The sequence below is a fragment of the Coffea arabica genome, chromosome 1e (assembly GCF_036785885.1).
Source record: "Coffea arabica cultivar ET-39 chromosome 1e, Coffea Arabica ET-39 HiFi, whole genome shotgun sequence".
Lineage (NCBI taxonomy): Eukaryota > Viridiplantae > Streptophyta > Magnoliopsida > Gentianales > Rubiaceae > Coffea > Coffea arabica.
In genome coordinates, this window is record NC_092311.1 from 15860636 (window position 1) to 15873519 (window position 12884).

A 12884-nucleotide genomic window follows, 5' to 3' on the forward strand; every position below is an offset into this window, starting at 1 on the left:
GATTGTAACCGAGCAAAGGCGAATAAGGCGTTTTGTCCAGGGACCCAACGTTGAGATTCAGAATAACCTGGCGGTAGCCCAACTTAGTGCCTTTAGTGATGCTGTGGAGAAAGCCTAGCAGGTTGAAAATGCGAGGTTACAGGTAAGAAACTTCCAAGCCAAGAAAGGGGGCTTTCCTGGAAGTAACTCCGAGCAAGCGGGTACAAGTACACCCCCTAAGATTGGAAAGGGAAACGGGGGAGTACGACAACCGGGGATGTCAAGTGGTGTCTCACAGGGAGGATCGGTCTCTACTACTTGTGGCCCCTGTGGATATTGCGGCGGGCCAAATCATACGGAGGTTAATTGTTGGAAGAAAGAGGGAAAATGCCTGCGATGTGGAAGCACTGATCATCGGATTGCTAACTATCCAGCTCGACTGCGCGAAGGGAAAAGGACCCGGAACCAACTAAAACGAACCCTGGCCAATCGAAAGGGGAAGAGACTGGATCAAAGGTACCGGCTCAGGTGTACTCTTTAAAGCACCATCAGGTTCCTAACTCGCCTGATGACGTAGAAGGTACGATCTGTTGGTTACCTTAGATTTTGATAGATTCCATTGATAAGAAAATTTTGAGAACGAAATTTCTTTAAGGGGGAGAGAGTATGAGGACCCGTAAATTTTCTTTATTTCATAATATTTTATTTTATTTTTCTCGCGTGCATTTTCTTCATTAAACCCTATTATGTTGATTTTCCTGAGATTTTTATAAGTGAGTATAGGTTTTAAATCATTTTCATAAAATAAGTTAGTTCATGATAAGTTTGAAATGCGTTATAGATGTGGGACCCGCTAGTACGCTAAGTGCGATAAATTTTTGACGATTAATTGAAGTTTTATATTAGGAGATAATTGGAGGTTAGCTAGATTAATTTGTATTAGGAGACAAGAGGATGAGAATAACATTAAAAGGTGCTAGGTGTCGCGACCCGATTGGAGTTGGACTTCGACCTAACTTTCTTACCTTTACTAAATACCAAAAATTTGACCAAAAATATCCCATTTCTTCTTCCTTCTTGGCCGAACACTTGAGAGAAAGAAAGAGTGGAAAAGTTTCATCTTCAACTTCAAATCCAAGCCAAATCTGAAGTTCCAACCATTGGAAACTCAAATTACTCAATAGAAACGTCTTGCTAGGGAGGATTAAGGAGATTGGTGGAGTTGTTTGGGAAAGGGAAGACCTAAGTTGCTAGCTTTCTTGAGTTTTTGTGGTAAGTTGCTAAGAAAGTTCCTTCTTTGCTTTCATAATGGTTGATTAGTGGGTTGTAGTGGCTAAATAGATTATTTTGTGGAAGATTTTAGGGTTTAAAGTAGAGTTTGACAAATGTTAGAATTTTTAGTGATTTTCTGATTTTATATGATGATTGTTGTTGAGACATGGAATGATAGCATAAAATGGTGTGAAATGAAGCTTTGGTATGTTAGTTTTGATTGCCTAAAAGAAATTTCAGCTAGAGTGCATAAATTCCAGTTTAGGTTTCATCTTACCCTGTTCTGCCCGGTTCTGTTTGACCATGCTAGAGGCCGAATTAGGCTTAGCACAAAGCATGAAAGTTGTAAAAAATGATGCTATCTATCTGTTTACAAAATTTTTGCTCAATTGGAGCACTGTAACCCATGAAATGACCCCAATACCCTTGACTGCCCATAAGCCCTGTTTCGCGGACAGTTTTCTATCTTCGTGGAGATTTCAATTTTTTACTCTGAAAATGCATGATTTAGCTTTGGAGGCCTTCATAATAAATGTAGGTATATGTCTTGTCTTCGAAACACCATAAGATACACCTCAATCGGACTTCGGTAGCCTGAGTTATTGTCATTTAATCATAGTGCGGTTAACTAGTCTGATTGTGAGATGCTGGTTCTGTAATTTGAAATTTTGACCTAGATACACGGCGAACTGGACTGAGTGGTCTTCATCAAAGTTGTGACCATTATCTTAGCTTCGAATCAGTACAAATTGCATCCCAATCTGATAAGCGTAGCCTTGGTTGTGTCCGTTATGCAAAACAACGTCAAATCTGTCTTTTGTTTCTTGACTCAAACTTCATTTCCGCACATGTTCCTGGCTTGATTTTATACTTGTATGACTTTGAGCCTATTGAATGGCTATTGAAATGAGATTATTTTGTGTGTGACTTTGGGATTGATTGAGGAAAACAATGAAGCCATAAATGGGTGGAAAATTAGTAAATACAGAGGGCATGCTGCCCAAAATTTTAGGGCTACGTGATTCCTTCAAGTTGAGTTGATCTTGGTAAAAATGAAGGGTGTTGGGAGATATTTGTAACTCTAGGACCAACTGTTATGTTTTTTCTCAAGAGTCATATGTTATTCTTTTGTACTAGTACTTAACCTGGGACGGCATACGACTTGTAGTCGAGCCTCATTTATGCATTCCATTTACTGGGTTTGTGGATGTGCGAACTGTAATTATTTTATCTTGATTATTTTAGGGTTTCTTGGTGATTAAATCCACTTTGGGTAAAAACTTTTGAAGTATCTGTACTGGAACCGGTGAGTGTACCACTCCCTTCATTGTTGCTTAACTTGGTTTCTGTACTTGCCATCTGTGATTTGAATGACTGTACTATCTGTTTATTCTGTTTGAGACAAGGGTGTACTTTATCACACTCGTTCTCTTGTCTGTCTGTATGCCTATTTCCTGTGCGAATTTGAATCTGTTATCTGTATCTGTATCTGTTCTGACGTCGTTTGGAGGCTTGTATCCAACGACCTTTCTGTGACCTCGGAGCTCAAATCCTGTGGCTAAGTTACTCGAGTCGAGCCGACAAGGGCCAGGTCGATTAGATAACGAACCACGGTAGTTTGTTTCTTGGAATCTTTGGGTATTGAGACCCTTGATTCCGGTATACTCGAGTATTACCACTTCTGTTTCTGTTGAGGTGTTCGGGCCAGGTAAGGGGTATGTCTAGTGGACGGAATTTGGTGTAAAGTGGGGTCTATGGACATGTTGGTTCTATATACGTTGACGGAGAGTCAACGGGTTTGGATCAAGTTCTGCCATGGAAATCTAGCTCCTAAGAGCCACCTCTCCGTAGTCCTGGCGAGAGCTGGGCAGGCGGTCCGCCGAACCTATTTGGTTCGCCTTAGGGAGAGGTGGGGCTGTCACATTTTTCGAGGCAATATTCAATTTGAGAGTACAATAATCTTGGAGAATTAAGAATGATCAATAGTAGACTAAGAAAAGTTACTTGAGGGATTAGATGTGAGTGAGTTCAAATTTTTGCTTTATCACGCGCGCGTCAATAGTTTCTCAAAAGTCGCACAGCACGACTAATTGAAGATTTGAGGAATTAATTCTAGACTCGTAAGAGTGAGTTATTACAGTGCTAAAGGAATTACATTGGAGGATTAGTGCATTCGTGTATCAAACCCGAGAGAAAACGGTGGTACGAAACCCTCGTGCGACCACTAGTGAGAGTTGACTTTTTGCACACAACCTAAAGCTACTTTTTCTCATTCTTTATCCCCAAGTTTCATCACTCAAACCCTTCTCTTTCTCTCCCCATGGCCGACTAAAACTCAAAGGAAAAGGAAGAAGAAAGCCCTATTGTTTTAGCTTCAATTCACCTACAAAACTTCCACCAAATCGCAAACTAGTCGGAGTAACACTTTATCTTGGAGCAAGGAGCAATCGTGTGATTTTTCTTGGAGGATTTTAGTGGAAAAATTTTTGGTTTCTTCATGGGTTCAAGAGGTAACCCTTCACTTTCTTCAATCTTTCTAATTTCTTCAAGAATCATGGTTGGTTTGCATGGGTTTACAACCCTAAGCAAGGAATAGGCTAGTGGACTTGAGGTGTTTCATTTCTTGCTTTAATCACTATGATAGCAATCTTGAGGTGGATTATAGGTAGCTGCCTTGAGGATTAAAGTGCTTGATTGTTGTGTTTATGCGTTATATGAGAGAATTACGGTTAGAAAGTGGAGGGAAATTGAAGGAAAAATGGAAGTGCAAGTTGGCTGAAACTGTCCTGTTGTTATCTTGTATGTAACTCAAACTTTTGTTGGTTATTTGACTATAAAATTGATGGTTATATGTGGTATATTGTGTGTACAAAGTGCCTACCAAAAATCATTTCATTTGGTTGAATAAAACCTGAGTTTTGGCTAGAACCAAATCTGGAAAACATATAAAAGAGGTCAGATAGTGCTACTTTGTTTGGACATAACTTGTTGTACAAAAATCAAAATTGAGTGCTGTTAGCGGCATTCAAAACTAAACATTCATAGCTTTCCAACAGTATAAAAATATCCTACTGGTTCATTTTGAGTGAACCGCAGTGAGTCGGCAAAATTAGCTGTTATGTTTTGATTGTTCATACGAATGAAACTGGAAGCTGCGTTTTGTGGCTTGATTTTGTCCCATTTGTGAAAGAATTTTCAAAATGATGTCTTCTGATAAATTATAGACTTTGGAACTAGTTTCCAATGCAACCAAGCATTCTCAATTTGAACTTGTATTGAGTGAGACGTGGTCAGATTTCGAAAGTGCAACAAAGCTGGAAACTGGAAAGTTTTCCCCTTCTTGCTAACCGAATGGTCAGGTTTGTTTTGGGATGTTTTGTTTTGGGATGTTTTCCCCTTCATTCGTACTAGTGGGTCCCACGTCCGGTATACGTTCTTAATTTCTCAAAATCTATTCGATATTAGAAAAATCATCTAAAAACTATATCTGCTCCTTAAAATTATATAAAAAAATTTTCTAATCACGAAAATGCAGAAAACAAGCCATGAAAAATTCTAAAACCTAGAAAATGAAAATTACGGGTTCTCACATTATCTCATGGTTCACTAAGCTTCTCGACCAAGCCCATGCTGGCTCGAGTCGCAAGGTCGGCCAGTTGAGATTTGGGCGTCTCCCAGTTCAGTCATAGGTCGAGAAGATTCACTCCAAACGACATACAGTCAATCGATTACAATTCAGTCAATCAATTACAATTGAGTCATGAGATTCGCTCCAATCGACAAACACTGTTATAGGCCGATGAGATTCACTCCAATCGGCATATGCAACCATAGCATAATTCATTATTGTAGTACTTCACTTATTTCACTTAGCAAATTCATTTCATACAATTCAAATATAATTCGCTTAAAAGAGAATGAGTATGATAAAGTACACACTCGACTCGACAATTGTAAATCACTTAATCAATAAGAAGCAATTCACATAATTGGCAACTATTCGTGCACTTGACACTCACCAATTCAAAATAAGTGAGTAAGTACAAATAAGATCTTTAGTGGTCGGCTCTGAGATTCTCTTCAAGATATTCTTAAGCGCCTGAAGACATAACAATTAACCATCACCCATAAATACTTACAAACTTCTTGCCAAACAAGGAAGAATGTACGTTCGTTTTAAGCTAAGACAATGACTCAAAAAACCTCAATATATCGAAAATCATGATTTAAAAGTGAGGGTTTCATAACACAAGAGAAACTGATTTCCTCCATGAAATCGAGTTTAAAACGATCATTCAATATCAAAAGATAGGGAAAAGTTTCCAAAATCTCATTTCCCAACAAGTCATGAAATTTCAGCTTTATGTGACAAATTTGGAAAAAATCAAATCTTGAGTTTGGCATGTCCAAAAATGGAAAACTCTATACCGTCAGAAACTAGGTTCGAAGTACTAAAAGTTCCAGATACTTTTCCCAGATTCTAAACAGAAAGTATTCATAATTCAGCTCAAAGTTTCAATTCCAAGAAGACAGGTTTGAACCAGTCTTGGTTTTTCAGCAATATTTGAAAATTCAAAAAAATTCACAGAAAATGAATCAACCCTTGAAATTCATAACACAATAAGATTTCCAAACAAGGTTTCAAACATGACAAACGAAACTAAATTCGGAGTTTTGAGCGTCAAGATATAGTAGCTTAAGTTCGGATGACTTTTGTACACTGATAAAAAATTTCCAGATTTGAAGAGCCACCTTTGGGGCATTATTTGGGTATCGAAATAGTATTGAAATTACACCAAATTTGGCACACTTAAACTTCCATATGTGGACTACTTCTCTACCAAATTTTACACAAAACTCACGTGGGAAGGTAGCTAACAAAACTACCAAAGTTTGGAAAATTCTCAAGGCTAATCTGCCAACTTGGCCCTTTCTTTCCTTTTAAAAGTTTGGTACAATGAAATCAGCCCCAAATCGATCCATTTTTGAAACCAAGGTTCTAGAAATATTTAATAAGAAATTGATGGTTAGTTGACAACAAAATTTTTGAAACAAAACATCCCAAAATTAATATTAGAAGCTTATCATGAGAAGCAAAAGGATCAGGGTCATCTAAAGTCTTATATACCAAAAATGTGGCTGGCATCGGAGGGCTCTAAGATGCCCAGTAAAACCCCCACTCTCATCCTCACCTTTCAGGTGAGGGTTTGAGAGCAGGTTTCTGGTATAAATAGAACAAGAAACGCAGCTTTTAGGGGGGATTGGAACGGCTAAAAAAAAATCTAAAGGGGAGCAACTGAGGGAGAAGATAGAGGTGACGTTTGAAGAGATAAAGGGGCGGCTAGGTTTGGAGGGTAGAAAGAAATCAGATAGAGGCTATTGACGGCATGGATAGCTAGAGAGAAAAGAGCCGAGAGTGGGAGAGAGGAACGGCTAGGGTATGAACAAAGAAACCAGAAAGAGAGGAAGAAGAGTTTCGGTCTGAGAGGAAGAGAAACCCGTTGGAGGAAACCGGGAGGAAATAGGAAAAGGAAAAAAGATTTTTGTGGAGAGAAAGGAGACAGTCTTCAGAAATCAAACCTAAAGCTCGGAGCTTCAAAGCCCTCTGTCAAAGTTTGCAACCTGGTTTCGGCTAATCCAAGCATACCCACGGTGATTTAACTCCAAAGGCAGCAAAAGAGGTAGCTTCAAAACCCTGCTCCCGTCTATTTCTTCTAAAAAACTGGAACGTGGTTTTCTTGTTTAGTATTTGGGTCACTAGAATGCATTGTTTTTCGGTTGGTCAGAACTTATGAGATAGATCATAACTCCAGTAGCTGTATTCCGAATGTGTTTGATTGGAAATTCATGAGCTAAAAACGAAAAGCATCAGTTTTTGCGTTTTCTTTCCTTCATAAAAATGGAATGGGTGTCATCTGTGGTTGATTTCTGCTGGTTTCAAAGATTTGATTTTTTGATGGCTTGGGTAAAAGAGTTACAAAGATGGTTAGGTGTTGACGGGAGATGGACACAAAGATGGACAGATGAAAGGAGAAGGGACGGGATCAAAATCTATTTATATGGAACGATGCCTCTTTTATACTTTTAAAGCGTTTTGTTGAAAAAAAATTCACCTTTCATCTCCTTTCAAAGGCATCTGTCCATCTCCTTTCATCTTTCCTTCATATGATCTTGATGGTGTGGTTGTTTTTGATGGTTGGTAATAAGGGGCTTTGACTCTAGTGGGTGTGAATTGTTGATAAATGCAATCAATTTTGGGTTTGGAATGAAATGTGAAAAGTTAGGGTTCATGAACCCCTAATCTGTCCGAAATTTGAGGTCATAGATAGAGGCCGAATTGGACTTTACTCAAAACATGAAAGTTGTAGGTATTGATGAGTATGAAGTGCCTACAAAATTTCAGGGCATTTGGAGTAGTATAGAGTGAGTTATGCCGTTTTTACGGTTGCTGTTTTTGGTGAACAGAATGTCCGAACTGCGATAGTAATTGCCTGTTTTGACTGGAATTGGTTTGGATTTTGTTGTTGGTGTCTTCTGATAAAATGTAACTTGATGTCCTAGCTTTCATATGCCTTTGGAATCAATGCATTTGGACCTGTGTAGGCTGAGATAGACTGATTACAGTTTTGTATGATTTGGGAACCTGCAATTACGGTTCTGGGTTGGTTTTCTGCATTTTTGACCTAGTTGTGCTAGGATTTGGACAGAGAGGCCTTCTTAATTGTTGTATCCCTGTTTCATAGCTTCGAAACGGTGGGTCTTACACCCCCATCCGATAACCGTAGTGAATTTGACGCCATTACCGCATAATAAGGGCAAAACAGTTTTTCTATTCGGGGCCAAGGCTAGTGCTACTTCTAATTTCTGGTTTGCTTATGATGCTTGTTTATGTATATGAAACCCTATTGGGTTGTGATTAGTGTTGATTCATGACTCGTTATCGAGTCTTATGGTAATTGTTTACTTGTTCTAGGAGGAAACGGTGGTGCACGACGTTCGTTTAACGACGGTGCATGAAACATCATTTTATCGATTGGTGAGTATACTACTCACTTGGATTTATAATGTGGCTTTGCTCTATGTGATTGTGATGCCTTGAAGGCTTGTTTGACTATTGGAAATGATTAGGGTGAGGGTGTACTTAACCGCCCTCATTCCTTTTATTCTTGTGACCGATTGTTTACCGTTTTACTGTATTACTGTACTGCTATATGAATTCTTGGATTTCATTCATGGAAATTGTTTGGGTGTTGGTTGGACGAGTATCCAACGGCCCTACTGTACTGAGCTCGACCCCATTGGCATTCAATTGAATCGAGCCAGCGAGGGCTTGGTCGTGAAAATTGACTCGCCACGGGGACTGAAATGGGAATCTTGTGGTAATGAGACCCTTGGTTCCGGTGTACTCGAGTATCACCTAATGTTACTGCTTGGAGTGCGGGCCCGGTTGGGGAATGTTGGGTGGAAGGAATGGAAGTGAAGAGAGGTCGACGGTTTGGTACTTTTAATATTGACGGAGGGTCAATTGAGTTAGATCAAGCATGTAGCGTGGAAATGGGCTCTTGAGAGCCGACCGTATCCTTTTACTGAATTGTTTTACTTCTTATTTGAATATTTGCAATGAACGATTATGCTTAAGTGATCTGGGTTGATTGTGTGATAGTTGCTCACTGAGCTTTAGCTCACACCATTCCATTTGTTTTCCTTACAGGAAAATAAGCACTTTTGGAAGCTCATACTTGTTGGTTGCCAAATTGAGCCTTGTATATGTCTCTTTTGTAGCTCTTTGCATGAAACCCTAATGTGTATTGGGTTCATTGTTTGAATGGCAAACCGAATATGTGTATCCCTTATGTATCGCTTTTGACATGCCAATGTGGTTGTAAATGTTGAATTGCTATGTATTAAGGTTTGGTGGGATCTCGGATTCCACTATTCCAGGCATGATTCATCGTATTCATTTTCCTTCGTATTTTGTTATTTTGGTTCTTGTGGCTTGTTCGAGCGCGCTTTTATTTTCCCGAAACGTTCTGGATCACGTGTAACTACCCGTAGTCCTGGCGAGAGCTGGGCAGGCAGTCCGCTAACCCCTTTGGTTCGCCTTAGGAGAAGGTGGGGCTGTCACACATTTCGATTGACAATTTCTCGCACATAGTTGGAAACGTATTGACTGCTAAGCAAATCACTTTTTCTGAAGAAGAATTGCCTGCGGAAGGAATTGGTCATAACAAAGCCTTGTATGTCACCGTGAGGTGCAATGGGAAAATGTTGCCTAAAGTACTGATTGACAATGGATCTGCTCTCAATATTTGTCCTTGGAGCACGTTGGTGAAGTTAGGGCTACAAGATGTCAAATTGAAACTCTTAGAGACCGTAGTTAGAGGATTCGACGGAGCCCAAAGGGAGTCCATAGGAGAAGTAAATTTGGTGGTTGAAATAGGGCCCGCTCAATTTCAGATAGCCTGCCAAGTTATGCACTTTCCCAGTGTTTATAATGTTTTACTCGGACGGCCGTGGATTCATAGCTCTGGCGCTGTGCCCTCTTCCTTGCATCAAGTATTGAAATTCGTGGTGAACGACCAGCTGATAACCATTTTTGCTGAAGAAGATTGCATTGTAATTGCCGATTCTGAGCCTGAGAAGGATAGTGACCGAAATGCCTCTGTGTCTTCCTATCGTGCAGCTGATATTGTCTCCGTGAGTTGGGTGGTATAGACTAGCGTAGTCTAGTTGTTTTTGAATTTTGTAATTGTACTCGCACTAGTCGCTCGATTAGGGTTGAATGTATTGAGAAATTAAATCTTTTGATGTATTTGGGATTTTATGGGTGGTTGAGATAGAAATAAATGTAGTTGTATGTGCCAAATCTGGGAATTGTTATTTCGTTTATTATTGAGGTTGCGTCCTATTTTATTTGATGTGAGTGAGTGAGTCCTGGTGAGAGTTGGGCAGGCGGTCCGCTAAACCCTAGGGTACGCCCCAGGGGGAGGTGGGGCCGTCACATGCATGCTTCCAGTTCTCAGCCCAAAGATAAAGGAAAGGCTCCAATTACTGAAGAGGCAACTGAAGAAGATGATGAAGAAACTGATGAGGAAGATCAAGTGGATCCTGAGCAGTTTCGTCTGGCTAGGGGAAGGCCTGGATCATCCAAGATCACCATATAGGCACTACTAGGCTACTGCACTTCATGATTAGGATAATAGTTCATAGTAGGTTTTTGCATTTTTTGCACTTAAAGACAATTGGTGTGCTCTGTCTTATGGATTTAACTCCTCTACTGGTCTGTAAAACTGTTTAGTTATCCTTTATGTTGAATGTTGCTTCTGTGGAATTTTTCCCTTGTTCTGGATGGATGATGTTGCTGGTCTGCTGTGTTTTGTTTTACTGTTTTGCTAAATTCGGTTTGGATGGGTGTTGCTGTGTTTTATCTTGCTGATTATACCTGGTGATAATATAATTTTACTGGTTGATTCAATGATGTCAAAAAGGGGGAGATATGGATATGTAAATGGATATGTAATCTATATGTGAGGGGGAGCCATTTTAAGGGGTAGTAAACATTATTCTGAGGGGGAGTTGTGAATAATCATGAATGGACATTATTCTGAGGTGAAGTTGTGAATACTCCTTGGATGCATTAAGTAAGGGGGAGCTGTACCTAAAATTTTTTTTTACTCCATCCATTGTTTTGTCATCATCAAAAAGGGGGAGATTGTTTATCTCAGTCCGTGATTTTTGATGATTACAAAACAAATGAATGTTACTAATATTCTCTGATTAGACCATTTCAAAATTGAAACAAAACAGGTTCAAAGGCTAACATGTGCTGAAATAGCTGTCGGATGCACAAAAAGACTGTATCGGCCATCCGACAATCATTGAGTAACTTTGGACGCATGAAGAACCCACCCTCGGACGTCTGAAAATGATAAACCAAGTCCTCTAAGCTCACCGACCTCGATCGGATGCACAACACCTGTGTACCGGCCGTCCGGCAAATACTGCGACAATTCGGACGCAAAACATTGGAGGCACCGAACGTCCGAAAGAATTGAAGAAGAATTCACCAGTTTTACATCATACCTTCGGACGCACATTCTGGAGGTACCGGACGTCCTAAATATTTCAAGAAAACTTCTTGAACTCACTGCCTGCGTTCGGACGCAGAAAACTAGCCTACTGGACGTCCGACACCACCAACGGCTAGCTGACTCTTCAGCTGCCTTCTGTGACGCCCCGAAAAAAAATGAGTTTGAGAACCCGGAAATTTTCTACTTTTCTAGGGTTTATTTGTTTAACGCCCGCTTTTCTACATTTTCTTGATTAGAAAAATTCCCCAGATAAAGTTTATGAGCAAATATCGTTTTCAAATGATTTTTCTAGTATTGGAGAGTTTTTGAGAAATTAAGAGTTTATAACGGACGTGGGACCCACTAGTGCGAAAAGTTCGGAAAAATTCGGCCAATTAGGTTAAATTCCGGATACTGTGTAAAATTTATCGGGTGTTAATGGATAAGTAAAGGAGTGTGAGGTGATTGATGTGAGAGAGAAAAGAAAGGATTGAATTGCATTTAATGAGATGCCATGTGTCATTTTTCTATTGGGTGGACTTTATGATTTACTATTCATGGTTTTGACCTTTTGACTTATGGATTAAATATCTTCAAAATTCACAAAAAACTTACCATTTTTCACCCCTTGATGGCCGAACCTCTCTAGCAAGAAGAAAGACAAAACTCTTCAACATCTTGGCAAATTCCTAGCTCAAATCATCCAAACTACTTGCTTAAATTAGTTTTTACTCCATAAAATTCCTTCCTTGGGTGCTAGGAAGTAGTTTAGTGAAGTTTGTTTGAAGGCTTAAGGTGTCCAACATCTTCCTCTCTCTTGGTTACTTGGTAAGTGGTATATGAACACCCTCCTATATCTAATGATGTTGAATTTATGCCTAATGGTGGCTATGGTGTTAGAAATTGTGGTTTATTTCTTGGTTTGAAGTGATTTGGTTGAGTTTTTATTTTTTTTTGGGAATTTTCTGGTTTCATATGATCATGATGGTGTGGTTGTTTTTGATGGTTGGTAATAAGGGGTTATGACTCTAGTGGATGTAAATGATTGGCAATTGCAATCAATTTTGGATTTGGAAGGAATTCTGGAAAATTAGGGTTCTTGGTTCTTCATTCTGTCCGAAATTTTAGGTCATAGATAGAGGCCGAATTGGCCTTGGCTCAAAACATGAAAGTTGTAGGTATTGATGTTTTTGAGATGGCTGTAAAATTTCAGGGCATTTGGAGTAGTGTAGAGTGAGTTATGCCGTTTTTACTGTTGCTGTTCTGGGTGATCAGAATGTGCTAACTGCGATTGTAATTGTCTGTTTTGACTGGAATTGGTTTGGATTTTGTTGTTGGTGTCTTCTGATGAAATGTAGCTTGATGTCTTAGCTATCATATGCCTTTGGAATCAATGCATTTGGACCTGTATAGACTGAATTGGACGGATTACAGCATTGTGTGATTTGGGAACCTGCAATTACGGTTCTGGGTTGGTTTTCTGCATTTTTGACCTAGTTGTGCTAGGATTCGGACTGAGTGGCCTTCTACATTGTTGTAGCCCTGTCTTTTAGCTTCGAGATG

General features: G+C 39.6%; 1 protein-coding gene across 1 annotated transcript; it reads left to right on the forward strand.

Annotated features, from left to right (window-relative positions):
- The first annotated feature begins 9516 nt into the window (after nucleotides 1-9516).
- LOC140016239 (uncharacterized) lies at nucleotides 9517-9966 on the forward strand. Its single transcript, XM_072069715.1, has one exon. The coding sequence runs from the start codon at nucleotides 9517-9519 to the stop codon at nucleotides 9964-9966; it is 450 nt and encodes a 149-aa protein (XP_071925816.1).
- The last annotated feature ends 2918 nt before the right edge of the window (nucleotides 9967-12884 follow it).

Excerpts from the sequence above, each read along its gene's own strand:
- LOC140016239 (XM_072069715.1), top strand. The coding sequence starts at position 9,517 with ATGTTGCCTAAAGTACTGATTGACAATGGATCTGCTCTCAATATTTGT.